The sequence below is a fragment of the Tauraco erythrolophus genome, chromosome 2 (genome assembly GCF_009769465.1).
Source record: "Tauraco erythrolophus isolate bTauEry1 chromosome 2, bTauEry1.pri, whole genome shotgun sequence".
Lineage (NCBI taxonomy): Eukaryota > Metazoa > Chordata > Aves > Musophagiformes > Musophagidae > Tauraco > Tauraco erythrolophus.
In genome coordinates, this window is record NC_141466.1 from 88,134,813 (window position 1) to 88,152,186 (window position 17,374).

At 39.6% G+C, this 17,374-nt stretch overlaps 1 protein-coding gene and 1 long non-coding RNA gene across 3 annotated transcripts in view; one reads left to right on the top strand and one right to left on the bottom strand.

Annotated features, from left to right (window-relative positions):
* ERO1B (endoplasmic reticulum oxidoreductase 1 beta) overlaps positions 1 to 9,309 on the bottom strand; it is a 33,284-nt gene extending 23,975 nt beyond the window's left edge. The window contains exons 1-2 of the mRNA XM_086631583.1: positions 9,211 to 9,309; positions 4,485 to 4,604 (exon numbers count right to left, since the gene is read on the bottom strand). Of these exons, the coding sequence (XP_086487709.1) occupies positions 4,485 to 4,604; positions 9,211 to 9,309 (219 nt within the window). The remainder of the gene's footprint in view (positions 1 to 4,484; positions 4,605 to 9,210) is intronic.
* A 676-nt stretch (positions 9,310 to 9,985) lies between these two features.
* On the top strand, positions 9,986 to 17,340 carry LOC147529264 (uncharacterized). 2 transcript variants are annotated; one of them, XR_015223028.1, is made up of 3 exons: positions 9,986 to 10,234; positions 10,633 to 10,739; positions 16,901 to 17,340. It is a non-coding gene; the product is annotated as an uncharacterized LOC147529264 (long non-coding RNA). The 2 variants fall into 2 exon arrangements; XR_015223029.1 differs by having other exon boundaries at positions 10,633 to 10,723.
* The last annotated feature ends 34 nt before the right edge of the window (positions 17,341 to 17,374 follow it).

Consider the following 17,374-nt stretch of genomic DNA (forward strand, 5'->3'; position numbering starts at 1 on the left):
AATGAGTATAATAATGGCCTCAAATTAGACAACCGATATAGGATAAATATAAATAACAAAGAGAAACCACTTCAGAAACATTAGCAGCAAATCCTGTGATGATCAGTGCTCCCATTTGTCATCAAATGGCAAAACAAAGGCAGGGGGTACCACTTGTATTAGTATATACTACATGGCAAGAGATTCAAACACTTTACTACAACTTCACAACTTACATTTGTCAACGTAAAAGTCAGTGAAGAAGAAGAAAAAAAAAAAAATCCTAGTTTTCCTTTACATTAGCCTTATACATACTAACAAACATTAGTGATAAAACCCACTTTGACCTCATCACTCCTAAACCGAAGACTGCAGACTAAAGGTTTTCCTGCATGATCAACTAGAAATGCTGCAGAAATACACCATCTTTGAAATCTAACACTACAAATAAAATTCAAAGCACTTATGCTCAGTAGCAACCACTATTTTCCAGATAAAAGGTCAGTTTTAAAACTTTCAAAGTAAAAAAAAAAACCCAACAAAAAAAAACAAAACAGAAAACACAATCCACGCAAACCAAAAGTTACTTTTATTCTTTTACTTTGTTTTCCTTTAGCACAGCTTGTACTAGTTTTCTTCAGTTGATAAATACTATTCCTGAAGCTATTCAACTGAAGTCACTACTTACACGCAACAAACTACATCTTGAATGATTTGATGTATCACTCCTTATTTGAAACTGTTGCAGATATTGAATTTGATTCTGTAGTCAGACATACCAAGAGATCTACAAAACACACCGTAAAATCAAGCCTAATACTCGAAGGATGGCATCAGGCCCTAGAGCAGTTTCAACACAAAAATTTCAGAATTTTAAGATTGATAGATTTAAATAATTTTTATAAGGACACTTAAGTCAGAAAACTAACCCTTATGCCAGCTGATGGAAAAAAAAACCACATACAAGCTGTACGGTAAATTAATAGTGACACAATATTAGAAGTGTTAGAATTAATAGTCACACACTACTAGAGCAGTATTCTTACTATACCTAATAGGTTACAAGATTGAGACTAAATACTTCATCAATTTAGTCTTCAGAAAAATGTTTTCCCCTTATATGTAGGAATATTTTTTTCTAATTAATGTAATTTATATCCTATACTTTCACTTTACATAAGGAGAAATATACAGAGGAAACAAAGTTTAAACATCTAGCACGTTATGGCCAGAGCAGCCCTTTAGGCAAAGAACTGGCAACTGAACGCTAAATCCCATACTCTGATGAACTTGGGAGTCCACTGAGTGTGGTACCTGAAGGGATCCTGCTATGATAAAAGAAACACACTACCCCATCTTTTAATTTGGAGACAAACTAAAAATCACTGAGCCGCCTTTAACAATTATTTCATTAAAAAAACCCCACAACCTTTCTGCTTTGAACTCATTCAACTGGCAGAGTACATTTATACTGGATCTGTGATTTGCTTTAAGCGGCCTGGATTTTGGGGGAATATAGTCATAGAAGCCCAATGGCTACATTCACTGAATTGTCAAACCAGAGCCTCAGCAATAAAAAAAAAAAAAAAATCATATTCAAATTTTTTTCCCAGCATTATACGTAATATACTAAGCATAAGTAAAACCACATCGATATGCCTCTGACGCAAAGCATGCACAATATGAAGAATCTGAGGTGAATTATAGCCAGATTTTCCTCTCCCTCCACTCTATTCTCTTAATTTTGACAGCTAAGAAAAATCAAAACTATGTACCAAAAATAAAGAAACTGATTTTAACGCTTGAAGGATAAATTCTTTTGTGGCACTTCATACCCAAATTAAAGCAAAAAGAATTCCCTCCTCAAGTGTTCTGTCAATACCACAAAAGATCCCCCAAGAAAAAAACGTCTGACTTGCTCAACTGTCCTTTATTATACTAAATTCCTCTACCAAACCTTTCAGCAAGTAAGTTCTTTGTGCTTTTTCAAGACACGCACACAAAGTTAACTGCTATATAACATCTGAAGTAAAGACTCTTCCAGGTTTCCATTCTGATGCACTTATTCAGCATGACTGGGAATTATAAATTCAGCTTTAAAATGTTAAAGAGATTCCTCAGTCAAAAAAAACTAACAAGACATTAAGCAGATGGTACGACTTCTTAGGAATGATGACAACTATCTTTTAGTTACAGTTCAAGCCATGCTAGCAAAGATACACTAACCCCAGAGATTTTAGGTTGCTTCCTTCCCAAATTTCCTCTATTGAATCCATAAACATCATCCCTACAAAAAAATACGTAAAATTTTAGAATTTTTTGTACGTGTTTTTTAAAAAAGCACAAAAAAGTGCTACATTTTACAACATCTTCACAATAAGACCTGTTATATAAAACATGCCGCTTCCATCACTCTCTACCAAAAAAGAGACCAGCTAACATAGTTAGACTACAACCTTCTTGAAAGTAGGAAGATACAAGTAACCAGGCAGTTGCTATTCTTACACAGAGGAACACTGCAAAGAAAAGAATACTGTTGCCTGAACTGCAGACTAATTCAGAAAGAGCACCTGCAAATCAAGATCTACCAGTCTCAGAATGATTCAATGGCACTAAAAACCAGCACGCAAGCACACACTTCTCAGACAAACTGAGGCTGTAGAACGCTTGTACTTTAATCAAGACCAGTCATGCACTCACTACATGGAGCATCCTTCTACTTTCTTCAGGGTCTGAAGTATTAGATTTCATCATTAAGCCTTATCATGAGGCTTCCGTAGCTGGTGTGTTTCAATGTACAAAACTATACAGAGACGATTTTTTTTATTCCTTTATTTTTTTCACCGAGAAGTGTTCCACTAACTACCTGGCACAATTTCAGCGAGACTTTTAAAAGAAAGTTTGTGCCTTTAAATACAAAGTAGCTAGTCCATTCAGTGCTATACATTAAAGCTTGAGTTCTTTTATGGTTGTTGAATTAGTAACACAATGGGAATACTGTGACTGTAGTTACAGAAGTTCACAATCCAAGTCCCCATTACAAATTAAATTACTTCAGAGTAGGAGTGTTTTCACTTTCAGAACAAGTATACTCCCCCTATGCTTACTCAGTATTTAGCTACACTGTAGTTGACATAAATGATCATTGCCTACCCTCACAATTTCCACATCCATCTATGTGCTTCCATGATTCTGTGCAGGGACATTAAAAAAAACACTCCGTTGCTTATTCAGAGGGGAAAGGGGTGAAAAATGTTCTGACTCACTTACTCAGTTTGCTTATTCAACACAAATCCTTCCCTGTCACAACTGGAAGTACTAAATAATGCATGGCGATGGGCGGACGGCACATTGGCCTTTGTAATTGCCCATCTATTAGGAAGGTCAGTACGAAAGGTGAGGTGGGATCGCAACACATCATTAAAGTGCGAGCTGCAGCACTGCTGTTGAAATGAAGATTAGCTTTAAATTTGCAGGATGAAATTACTGTTGTATAAAACCTTGTATACTTGTTGTTCCTCTTCTTCAAATATTCTGTTTTGTATCTTTCTGTTGCCTCTGGAGAATCTAATTACCACTACTATGTCATGTATTGTCACTGAAGTTGCACGTATCTTGTTTCTCCTGAAAAGTGAAGTTAGAACTGTATCATGTAGCAGGAGGAGATTCAGGGTGGAGTTACACATTCCCGCTTGCTCAGACTAGAAAGGGAAGATTCTAGCACTTTTTGCTCTTTCCTCACGTTCATAACCCCATCTTGCATGAGTTTAATACTTGTCTGACTCCAGATCACAGTCAGACAAGCCTAAGAGCTAAAAGCAGGGAAAGGGCAGGACAGTCTGCCCTCAAGGAGTGTAACCTCCTTTTTCCATGGCAGGCAAACAACTGATTAGCTCAGTCCAAATGCAACCTCATTTTCAAGTTAAGCATATCTGAAAGCAGAAGCACCAGGCTTCGAAGTCTTACTTTGCTCATCAGATCATAAAACAGTAAAAAAAGTGCTTAAAGTCATAAAAAAGTGATACTGCATACTACTTGAAAACTGAATATTTTTACCTATTTTTCAAAGGAATAACAGTTCTCTAGACAGCAAACACTAAAACTGGAACTAAGCAACTTACAAGAAAAGGAAATCACTGCATTATTTCCATTTCAAATTATGCACATTTCCTAGAAGACAAGTACTGCACACTGTCAGAAAGTTGCTAGTACACAATTCTTTTCTGGATGCAGCAGTACAAAGATACTACTTTTAAAATTACCACTTATCAGTTGAATGAAAGCAATCATGATTTACTGTCACTGACTCCAGGATTAATAATAGCAAACATGACTTATTACCGACATAACTGTCAGGGACTGAAAACCTGCTACAACCAATTTAAAGAGCTGTGGGCTTCTAAAAGACAACTTAATATAGACAAGTTGATTTGTTGATATGTAATCCTCCCTATATTTTCTGGATTTTATTTAAATTATTCAGGAAAACACCATCCTAATTGTACCTTGTAGTATCTGAAGTAATCACGTTCTTGCAGTTTCTGTATTTTGGGGAAGATCTTGAAAGTATTGAAGTCATCGATGCTTTCTATGTCACATAAACAATCATCTAGGACACCTGTGAGCTATTAAAAATACATAAAAATTTAATTTTAATCAAGAAATGCAATATTAAGTACAGAAAAATCCTCTAAAGACAAAAAGATGGCAGTCAAAAGAAATACTAGTGAAACGTAGTTCCACAGCAAATAATTTATTTCTCATCGTTAAAATACTCTACAACATACCTTACACAATCGGAATTAGAAAATAACCAACATTAGCACTTTTTTTGAGCTTAAGTCCACCTCCAAATTCAATGCTGAATCAACATCCACAGATTAACAAATTTCAGGGCTGAAAGTGTTGACAGATTCAGCATATAGAACTTTCTGTGGAATGAGCAGCCAGATTTTCCAAACTATGAACACATGGTGTATTAGCACATCAGAGCTACATATAAAGTATTCTCCTACGAAACGCTTACTAGCTGAATTGTCTAAAAAATCCACACTCACACACTGTCAACTAATTTTTATAATTCTTCTCAAAGTGTAAGAACACTCCAGCTAGTTTTTTTAGAGGCATGGGAGAAAGGGGAATAGGTACTTTTGTGCTCAAGAAGTTAGTAACCACACAGTTAAATTCTACGAATAAATGCTGGGAAAACCAGGTGCTGGCACCTATATCGTAAGGCTGTAAATCTGCTGTGAAACTAAGCCTCAACTTTCCAGACCCTATCCCTCTGCTTGTGCCAGGACAGCAAGCTGGTCCAAAGTTCTGCACTAGTTTAAGAAACAGACTAAGCTCCTGCAACAACTTTGCCGAAATCCTGGCAGTGTCTTAGTGAAGCTGGAAGCACTGGGAGTGTGACGGTATGGACATTCGTACTGTGAATTTCATGAAATTTAAACTAACTGTTCCAAAGCACAGCTTCTTAAACAACTACAAACATGTTTGAAAGGCCTTTCAAATGTAAGTTTAAAGGCTTTGGACCATATCTAAGGGAATGGAACCAGGCCCTGCTGTTTACTATTCTTCAACCAGACAGGAAATTTACCCACATACACGATGGCCTAGAAAGCATATAAAATTCGAAAACCCACACATTTTATATCTTGCATGTGCTTAGATGAACTTCTAACTATTAAAAGGTTATGTGCAAAAGGAGATGAAAAATATTTTGTGGCTATTTTTTTTTCCTCCACAGATTTCATACAGATGAGATTAAGAAATCATCTAATCTGTTTTATGCATGATAAATCACTCCACTACTTTACAGAACAGACAGCCTTATATAACCCAGCTTGATGTAAAAGAGTCACTAGAAACCAAATTGTAGGCTTCTGCTCTTTTATGAAGCATAAAGGAGGCCTGGAAAATGGATTTCCCCAACTACCCTTGTGAGAATAAAGAGGTGAGGGCAGGGCAATACAGCATTTAAGTAGAAAACACACCTTACGTAGATCCTGCTTTTCCTGGGGCACTAAACAGTCTGTCACAATCCTGCAGAGTAAATATGGCAACTAAGTAAAACCCATTTAAGGGAAGTTACTTTACCCAAAGTCTTCTGTGCTGTTATGCTTGGCTTGTTAATACTATCCAACTTCAAATCTGGGCAAACTGCTATGAAAGAGCCTATGTGCAATTACAGGTTTTTCTTCGAAGTCAGAAGACAAAACTTGTTATTACTGATATTTCAGAAATAAAACCTCTATGGACTTTAATCTATCACGATTTCATTTAAAATTTCAAATTTTCTTATTGGTCACACATAGGCAGAAAATAATTTTGCAGCCTTTACAGGAAACACCATACCACACACCAAAGTGCAGTACATCGCATTATAATACAAAAAGGCAAAAAAGATAACTCTGAACATTTTGCTCAATTATTATTAAACTGTATAAACAGGATAAACCTTATGTGAAGAGCAATAATTTATTAAGCTGAAAGCAGTAGGAAAGATCTGAGAAATTTTCTTTGGACTCAGAAGATAAAAAAAGGAAATTATCTTGAGGACCACCTCGTGAAGCTATCCACTGCTTACAAAAATATTTTTACCATTTATGCAAAACCGAAAATGCTTTTTCAGGGGAAAATGTTCCAAATAAACATGCAGTAGTTACACACAGTGTCAAATCCCCACGGAAAAATAAAAAGCTGCAGTCTTTTTATTCAACTAAGGAGGCAAACTAACAGAGGTCACACTTTTGCCAGATGTCTCTGATAAAATCTCAATTCTAAGAACATCTTTCAAAACACAGTACGGTTTACTTAGAATATTATGAACTTTCAGAAATAAACTCTCCCTGAAAACTTGAACTGGTTTAAGAAATTAAGAGAAAAATTAATTTCGAGCAACAAGAGCAAGCAAATAAAACTTACTATTTCTTTCTCACAACTTTTTCAAAACTGGAGCAGTTAGTTCCCTAACTAAAATAGCAAAATCAGTGTTTCCTTGGAAGGCATGCTCTAAAACTATGCTATATCTGTACCAAACCACAATTTATAAAATGGTTTGACTTTGCATACGAAACACCAATACTGCACATCAGTGGAGTCAGTTCATAGCACACTAACACAACAGCAACACAGGCTTTAAGTACTCCAGTTAGAGGGTTGTTTTTTATTAGTCCAGATGTAGTCTTCGGTGCTCTCACTTGTGTAAGGATGGAACATGCAGAAATTGTTTCATTTTTGTTGACACCTGGATCTTCCAGTGACTTTTTTTTTTCAAACTGGAGACATCAAAATAAGAACAGTGTATTATATAGTTAAAATTACATACTCCAAGACCTACTTTGCTAGTCACACAATTGGTATTTTGCATTTTTTTAATTGAACTATACTAGTTCACTTAGTCCACAAATAGAGTGTCAAACTGCACTGTAAATTATCACAATTTCTATTACAATGGCCAAGTATCAAGCTTCCTTTTCATCTGTTAATTACTTTGAACTCTAGGATAAACTCTAAAAGCATTAGCCTACCAGAATTTGTGTTCAAGAAGTAGTCTGACATTGAATAGAAGCTATTTCTTCCATATTTCCAATATGCTTCATCAAAGTATTTCCACGTATTGTCACACCTAGCTTAGCTCTTGTACAGATATCAGAGCTGTGCTGGAGATGTTAAACTTCTAACTTATCTTCCCCAAGACAAAACAATCTTTCAGAAGAAAAAGGTCAGTGTCCAGCCTGCATCAATTTCTCTTTATGAAATCTGGAAAGAAAAGTGTATTCAGCACTTCAACATTAAGAAAAACCTGAACAAATGCATATACTAACAAGCAGCCTATTCATACAAATAACCTCATTAGTGTTATCAGGTTGTTGTACTTTAATTGCTTCAACAATTAGAAGACCACCTGGGACACCTTGTTCTGTTCCTTAATTTTTTACTTTGTCATAGCTGCAGAATGAGAGAAAAGCTATACGTAACACAACCCCAAGAACAAATGGCTAGCTTATCTTTTCCCTGTGCAAGTCAAACTCTAAGTATTTGAACTCTGAATACAACATGCTAAAAATTTTATGAAGTAGTGACAATCAATCTCTCTGCCAGGTGTCATAAGAAAACCAAGCCAGTTTGTTAATGGTTTCTTTAAGAATCCCAATTCAATTAGTATTTAGTTACGCTAAAATAGCTACTAAAAATAAGGGATTTTTAAACCTGAGAAGACCTCAACTTACAACAGAAAAACTGCAATAAAAGCTATCTACGCTTGACTATTCTCGTCACTGCCTTGGATAGTCACTTACAATATAGAGCGTTACATAAAGCAGAAACTTAGAAAACGTAAGAAAAATAATAATCGTATACAAAAGACAAACTTTACTCCACGCAGACACTGTCTTTCCAAACAAACTCACTCTAATGTCCTTGGCCCAGCTGAAATCCTTCCCTGCTTGACACCAGCTATTATTTCGGTCGAAGCCGTACTGCTGATGAACAGCAAACTCCCAGCTACAGACACGTGTCCTTCTGAAGCTGTGAAGGCAGTTTACAGAAGGAAGGAGCGTTCTCACCATCCTCTGTAACGCGGGCGAACCGACACACGATCTAAACACACGCCAAACCCGGGCACCGATAGAACCCTTCGAACATATATACGGCTTCCCAGCGACACCGCAGTTTCTGCCTAAAGCCAAGGGTACGGCCCAACCCAGAGCTCCTTCCTCCACACGACACCCCGCAGCCAGCCGGCAGCGTTACCTGGATTAAACAACTCCCCTGCGTGGCTACACCGTTATATAAGGATATTGCCAGCGCTTCCCAGGCCAGCCACCTTCTCCCCTGGCTGTGGCACAGCGGGGCCCCGCAGACCGGAGGCACCAACCCCCCGGGCCGGGTCCCAGCAAGCAGCAACCGCAGCGCATCCAATAGGAAGGACGTGGGCTACAGACTCCAGGGAGTGATGCCCGGACTTCTCCACCGGGGAGGCTGCACCAGCCACGGCCCGAAGCTGCCGTCTTCCCCACGACCCTCCGAAGCGCCCTCTCCGCCTCCTCCAGCCCGCGACGGGGAGGACCTCCGCTCTCGTTTCCCCCAGGCAGGGTCCGCAGCCCTCCCCACAGCCGGTGGGGCAGCCCTGCCCGGCCGCGCTCTCTTCCCTCCCTCCCCACGCCCTCCCCGCTCCCCGCCATGAGGGGACTCTGCTGCACCGTCCCATCCACGGCCGGTTCCTACCTGGGCCCCCGCTGTCAGGACGCAGCCGAGCACGGCCAGCAGCCGCGCTGCCGGCCGTGCCCTCACCGCTGCGCTCCGGACGGCGCCGCCGCCGTTCATGCTGCTGCCGCCGCTCCGCCCGCCGCGGCTGACGGGGGAGGGCGGACCTCGCTCCGTCGCGCAGCAGCCGCCGCTGCCGCCACAGGAAGGAGACGGACGAACCGAGGGTCGGCGGCGGCGGTCGTGGCAGCGTCTCTTCCCGGCGCGGCCGGGCAGGAGCGCCTGTGGCGGGAGTCGTCGGGCGGGGGCGCCGCGCTCACCTCGACCTGCCCGCGCGCTGCCGCCGCCGCCACCACCACCACCACAGCACCGACGCGCGTGCACGGTCCCCTCGCGGCGCCGCCGCCCGCACGGCCGCCCAACCACCCGCTCCTCCGGCAGCCGCGCGGCATCGCGGGAACTGTAGTCCGCGCGCGCGCGCAGCCCCCGCCGCGGCACGGCAGGGGCGGGGCGGGGCGCGGGCGCGGCGCCCAATCGGAGAGGACCACGCGCGCCTCCAAAACAAGCGGCGAGGGAGGGGCTGCCGGGCGCGCGCGCGCGCCGGCGCGAGGCACGGCGGATGGTGGCGCCGTCGCTGCTGCCGTCCCGCGGGGGTGGTGACCGGGGCCGCCGCCGGTAACGTGCGGGCGGCACGGACTGGGGCCGCGCTTGCCCTGCGCTGCGTGGTTGCGTTAGGCAGCGGCGGAGGCTGCAGGTTCCCCCGCCCGTTGGGCGGGAGGGGGCCGCCGCCGGGAAGTCGAAGTGTCCGGTGTGCATCGGGGCCCGCGTCCGGCCTTGGGCCGGGTGTCTCACGGGGACAAAAAACACTTCTGGAGACTTCTCGTCTTCCTGTTCCTGCCGGGAAGTGCCCTAGAGGGGAATCGTGCTGAGTATTGGGAAGCGGCTTCTTTCTCTCGGGTCGAACCGCCCTCTTGTCTCAGCGCAGCTGCTTTTGGGAAAAGCTGTTTATGTGACGGTGGCCGCACCTGATTTTTTTTAACAGCAGGTAGAGGGAGATAGGAAATACGGCTTTGCCCTGCGTGATTCTCTTACCTGTTCCCTTTGAGAGCGAGGCTGAAAGTTAGCAGGAAAACTATAGGCACTCCTTTCACCGACTTTTTTTTTAATCGTTTTTTTTAGTTGTAAACACCCACCCCGTATTTTTTCCAGTGGAGGTACAGGCTACTGTAGCAAATCGAAGCCTATGAGACAGGAAGAAGGTACTTTCAGATGTGGTTTCGCATTACAGCTAAGATAATGAAATACAGAGTTGTGTGGAAAAAGGCAGTCATAGTTTTCCTTCCCTCCTCCATGTTCTCCATCTGATGTATCTGAGATAGCAGTCCTAAAGTTATGTGTTAAATCAATTCAGCTACTTAAGTGTGTTTTTTTTTTTTTCCCTAGGAATAATTTTCTGCCAGAGCAGCCTGCTGAACTGACTCACTGCTTCATCACTTGACCCAATCCAGAGGAAGAGGCAAGGGTACATATCCTGGTAGGAAAAAGAGAGGGTAGGACCATCCCTTTCAGTGGCTGCTTGCTGCGAGATCAGTTTAGGTACACCTGATTTTATTTTATTTACCAAGCCCTTAGGGAGACTGGTTGGCACTTAAGAGTTTGAAAGTTACAGTATGACATCAACTGAATTTGTGTAGCTATGCTCTGCCAATAGCTATTGGAACCAGTTTAAGACTGTTACTGCTGCTGCTTTTCAGTTCCTTTCAAATTTTTTTTTAAATAATATCACAAAAAAAAAACCCAAACCCAGCTAAAAAACAATCTTTTGCTCCCAACCATTAAATGTATATCTGTAATTCACTTCCAGAATTGCAAAAATTCAGGTTGCTGTGGGAAAACATGAGTGTTGCACTGATTTCATGTGTAGGATTGCTGGAATTAGGATTTAATTTTCAATCCATCTGCTAACCCAGGTTCTTCTTACACCCTTTCAGTTAGCGTAGAATACTACTTTACTGAAGTATGGATACAGGCTTTAGTGTAGAGGAAACTATTTTGGAGAACTTAAAAGTTTTTAAATTGGCCTTTGTTATTTACTTAAAAATTAATTCTAATTAGTTTTCCATTATATTTGTCCTTAAGTCCCAGTATGTCACAGATTTTGCATTGCTGAAAATGGCTTGAAAAGACAAAGGATTGATAGCTATGAATTACAGAGACTGTGAAATGGAGTAGGCAGTAGTTTTATAGTTTGGTCTCAGAGGGATGATATAATCTCTCCTTCCTTTTGTCTCTGGAATACAGGCAGTAGACCTTTGGGAAGGATTAAATGAGAGTCTATTCCTACTTTCATCATCAGTGGATCAATAAGTTCGCTAGATGTTTGAGAAAAAGGGACAGAACAGCTAATGCTAATGTTTACATTGCCATGGTTTGCTCTCACTATCAGTACTCCATACTTTATTGCAAGTGGTTTGTGCTTCTCACAAAGGAACTGTTTCTATTTAGCAGAGATTCGTTGTATTTGTTTGTGTTTCATATATTTGATTCTGGAGTAAATTTTATGAGTATTTTAAAAAGCCCCAAAACCTTGGAAGAATCAAGCACTTGCACTGCATGAAGGATGACGCAAATTAGATGTAAACTCTGATATTTTCTAAGTCATAGTGTTCACACAGTTGTCAGTTCAGAACATTTTATGTTGGTTACAGAAATTTATTTCTTCACCTCTGACAGAGCCTTATCCTGCTTACATGGAAAGTCAGTAGCAGTTTAGTTTTTGACTGCCATGTTAGATGCATAAGGAATTGGCTGTAGAGATGTATAATGAATTATTTTAAGAGGCACAGAAAAAAGAAATTTATTTTGCGTATACATAAGTATTATCTGCTATACCAGAGTTGAATTTAGTTTAATACAGTTTTCTAAACTCTAGGGTATTTTCAATCTTATTTTATGTTTTAGTGTTTGTTTCAACCTATGAATGCTACTTTGGCAGTGGTATAAAAATGTTTTAAAAAATGTGAAAATCCACGGTTTCTTGTGAAATCAATTTCAGGAAATAGCTGCAGAAGAAACAGTTTTACGATTGCAAATGTAACCCAACAGCATGTTACAAAGCTGGGAGCACCTACTAAGCCTGTTTCTTTTAAAGAAATTTGCCATGATGTTATAATATTTTGGCAAGGGCTGAGGACAAGCCTTTACTGGGGCGAGGGATAATCATTGTTTACAGCTTGCTGGGCTTATGAAAACAGTATGGCATATAAATGTAATTTTTCTATGTACATATACATTATACAATGTACATGCTTGGCATAAAAACAAATATCTTCTGTGATTTCATAATAATATGCATTGCTGTTAAAAACGTTGACAGTTTTAGTTGCAAGCTCTAACATTTTCTTTCTATGTGCAAGCAAAGAAAGCCTTGAATATGAGAACTAAAAACATTCTGTGTTAGTAAATACGATTTAAATAATGCACATCAGAGTCACCTCTTCCCTATCACAACGTCGTTCTCTAGAGTAGATAGAGGTCTTGGTGCACCAAAGAGTGACAGGTGGTCTTTTAGTGGATACAACAAATCTACCATTACTCAACTTGCCTCTGGCCTGCAGAGAGGACATGGTGGGAACTGAAACTGATCAAGTCCTGCTACTTCTCTTGTGTTAGCTCCATTGGTGCTTTTTAGTCAGCTCTTATTTGCCAGAATTGAGCTTATGCACTCCGGTTGTACACAGAAATCATGATCTGTATTCATCAATTGTCTAAAAATGAAATTATTATGGACCAATTTAAGTGAACGAACAGGCAAAACAGGGTGGGATTCACAGTTCATGTTAGGAGAAGCTTGGTAAATCCCAGCTGCTTCACCAAGTAAATGCACTAGATTTCAGTAATCTTGAAATGTGGATTTATGGAAATTTTTGCCCTTGAAACTTTTGCCTTTATTTATTTTTCCGAATTAACATTTGAATGAGTCCTTTCTAAAGTTAGAAGAGTAAACCAGAGGAATCAATACGTCACTAACTTCTGTTTAAGTCTGGCAAACAGCAGCAGTGGGAGTGCAGCGCCTGTTGAGCAATGGAACATCTTGTGGTAGCCTAGTTATGAAGATTTGGCAATACAGCAAAGCAAAGCTGTGGGTTAGTAAAATACCTGATGTAAGTACAAAAAGCAGACAAGTAGTGGAGCACATGAGTTCTGTGGTCTACCAGGCCTGCTAGGACTGAAGAACTTGTGTGCCCAAACCCCTGTTTTATCCAGCTCTCCTAAGGTCTGATACAAGTTATTTCCTTGCAAGTCATGCTTCACTGACATCCTGTTCTCACCTACAGGTTTCTGCTTTAAAACCATAATATATATTCAAGTCTGAGGCAACTGTCACAAATAACTTTCGAAAAGTACCCATGGATGTCTAGACAAATGAGAAATGTCAGGACTATGGCCTGTAAATGGCAAAACAATAGGCCAAATTCAGTGTAGTGAAAAAGGAAAATTTTTAAATTAAAAAGTTCATACAGCAATATCTTCACAATGAATATGAGGAAAAAGAGGAGAAACAGATAGAATGCAGTAAAAATAAAGAATAGCAAAGTATAAAGAGGGAGTATATTTTTTAAAGTTTTTGTAGCCGGTGAAAAATTAACTACAAATCTTAGCTCTACACCTGTATCGTCGTTCCTGTCTTTCATGTATGTGTTATAGCTGAATGTTAACGAACTGCACTGTGTAGTGTATGACTGCATCATCGGAATCAAGAGCACAGAAGTAAAGCAATCTCTGGAGGCTTACTGTCATTCCTGTAGTACCTCTCATTTTCCACAAATGCTAACAAAGAAATTAGTCCACTAACTGTCAAACTTGTGAATATAGCAGGTGCAGCTGAACAGAAGTAATCTTGTTTAAAAAAAAAAAACCAAAATCAACAAGATTTATGCACTTGCACTTTGTGTGCCTGTGCTTATCTGTAAACAAATCCAATCGTGAGGTAGAGATCTCCACTAAATTCTTAAGTGTTTTATGGAAACAAGCAGCCCAGCAGGAGGACTCTGCTTATGCCCCTGCAGAGGGATAAGCTGCAGCCTGAAACCAAGGGCATTAGACAAAGCCAGGTTTTACTGTTTCTGTGGTGCGTGTTTGACTTAGACAAGGCACAGCTCCTGGAGTGGTGGGAACATTCCCATATCACGCAGTCCTATAAAGCAAACAAATTATCCACAGGCTTCCAGGTAAGATGGTCTAGGTGTGTGTCACTCCTTGTATTTTCTCCATATAATGTTGTTTCTGTCAAATGAATATCGAAATTGTGACATTTCTGTACAACTGTAAAAGAACAAACTGATATAATTATTGGCAAAGAAAGTAGTTTTAACTTTTTAGCTGCTGGTTAATTATTCCTACTCCAGAACAGTCTTAGAATTTTAAAGAACTGGCCTAGCAACACGCTGTCAGCTGCTGACAGTTGAGAGCTACCTGTAGGATATCTGGGAAAGAAAACGCAGGGAGGTATTTCCTAACTAGTGAAATACATTGGAGGTGAAGAGCTTATGTTGAAACAGAAGTATTTTACTCAATACGAACTTCCTTAAAGAAAGATGTTTGAAATTTGTCAAGCAAATGAATGAGGAAGAATAAACAAGGTTGCCACGCGATACTGGCAGGCCCACAGTTACCGTGACTATTAGCAACCCCTGTCAGGGAGGGGGAGATTACTGTTCCACAGTATTAGTGGCATCCGTGATCTGGAACAAATGTTCTTTATTTCCATAGGGAAAAGCTGTAGAGGTTCAGTTAGAAAAAGGTTTTATGTCTTTTTGTGAGGAAATGGGGATAATATTTTGCTGGACAAAAATATATTGTCCATGGCAGGAAAAAGGTTTCATCTGTAGCCTTGTGCTCAGAAGGTGGGAAACCCCTTGAAACTGTGTAGACTTGATTTGTAAAAACCATCTGAAAATATTAATTCTGTATTTGAGTGGAAATTTACAAAATCCCAAACTCTTCACACAAACAAATGATAATATTTGTTACAGTGCAGCTTGCAGGGTTACAGCCAGATAAGATATAGATTGTACTTAAGTATAGAAATTTGATTAGAAAGTTAATCCACTGTTTTAGAGGATGCCATTGCTTAATGTTGTCTTATTCTGGATTTATTTTTTATAATACAGTTATACTTAGTTTTGCAAAAAAAACTGTTGTCTTTCTGAACTGGTCAGTTAAGTAACAAGCAAAGGTTTCTATATCACTCATTAAAGAAGGATACAAGAACAGGCATGCAACAGCCAAATTAATCTGTACTGTTGACTGCTCTAGAGACATTTATATGTAATTGCAGGCTCCTCCTTCAGTACTAGGAAAAAAATTGTTAAATTATGATGACTAACCTAAGTTTTGAGGCAGTAATATTATCTAGACTACTGGCTTCTATTACTAAATTCCATTATTTTAGAGAGTTCTTTATGAATAATTTGTTAAAAAAAAACCCAACTGTTTCCAATTGAAAAGCCAATGCAATTTACAGAGATGCTTTTAAAATTACATGATTTTTAACAACATTAACCAGTTTTGGTGGCTGCTGGCACAAGTGTTCTTTCACTAAAATTATTTTGTTTTTGTTTACTAAAATAACTTTTAATCCTAATTTAAGAAGATTTCAGGCTGTAAGTTATCAGAAGCGTAAACACCACATTGATGGTAAAGCCTGGCTTAATCCCCAACACCTGTGCTTTGTATGTTTCTGCAGTTTACAGCCACCTGTGTAACAATAGTACCCTAGGGATATTATGAAGGATGTCAACGGATACATTTCTATATAGATTATACATATCCTTATCCAAAGTTTTTGTAGTCACTGACTATATCTACTTCAGGGGTTAAAACCAGTAGTCTTCAAACAGCACACAGAGGCAATACATACATACATGCAGGTCCTCAAGGCAGGTACGGCATTCATTTTATTGAGGCATAAATTCAGTGGGTTTAAAATCCAGAAAATTCTTAGCTCTACTGTGGCTTTGTCATTCCTTAACAAGAGGAGGAGGAGAGGCTTCAATTATTACTCTGGCATTTGTGCAGATCTGTGTCAGTAAGAATACACTTATGCCACCCTCTAATTCTCAGCCTGATTATCATCAAAAACATTGTGCCTCTAAGGAAATCTAGGGAAACATACAGAATCAGCAATTCTATTTCTAATTAGACTTGTTGTTACCCTTTTAAACTAAGAAATGCCTCTGTTCTTTGAGAATGAGTTTCAATATTAATGTGGAAGCAATTGAAATCAACCTGTACTACGAACAGCTGCACTCCAATGATGTGCCTAAAAAAATATTTATTTGGTTTTTACACATCATGAATTACAGAAACGTTAGTGATCTTTTAGCTCTACCTTGGAGATTATGATTTATAGAGATATATGTATGTGTGTGTGTGTATGTGTATAACCCAATGGCAAGACCTCTATTGATCTCAGGCAAAATAAAGGTGATGCTCTCAATCTTCTAAATACCATGTCAGTACTCTCATTGGTAGGGTGATTTAGGTGTACACCTTAAGAGCTCTCCTCACAAAGATGTGCTCTTTTACAGGAATTCACAAATTCAGTAACAGAAGCATTGGAAAACATTAATATTATTGATATTAATTCAATCTAAATGCTGAAAATAAGAGCGATTTAATCTTTTATCACTTTTTTTTTTTTTTTTAGATTTGTAACACACACGAGAGATGGAAAATAATCTGTGGAAAAGTACTCAATTTTTAATGCTTTATGGACCAAAGGCTACTTTTTTAGTTACTCCAGTGTAAGGCAGCTGACTGAGTTGGAGCTCTCCCAGTGGAATTTGGCCGTAAAGTTACTTTGTTAATAAACCAGTAAGGTGGCTAACACACAAATGTCGTCTTTATCATGGCAAATTCAGTTATGCTGGTTTCTTTTGTTTGTATTGTACAATAAATAGCAATACGTGACGTTTCTTATTTAGAAACCGATTTCATGCACGGATCCCATTTAAGAAATCTGTATTACTTCAAGTATATTGAAACCTTTTAAGTGAGAGAATTTGCTGGAAGCGACAACCGAGACCCAAAGTAATTGCATACAAAGATCTGACATCGTCATAGTATTGGACGTGCCTGTAACGTAAGAGGATGGATATTAAATATTTGTGAAAAGCCAGTG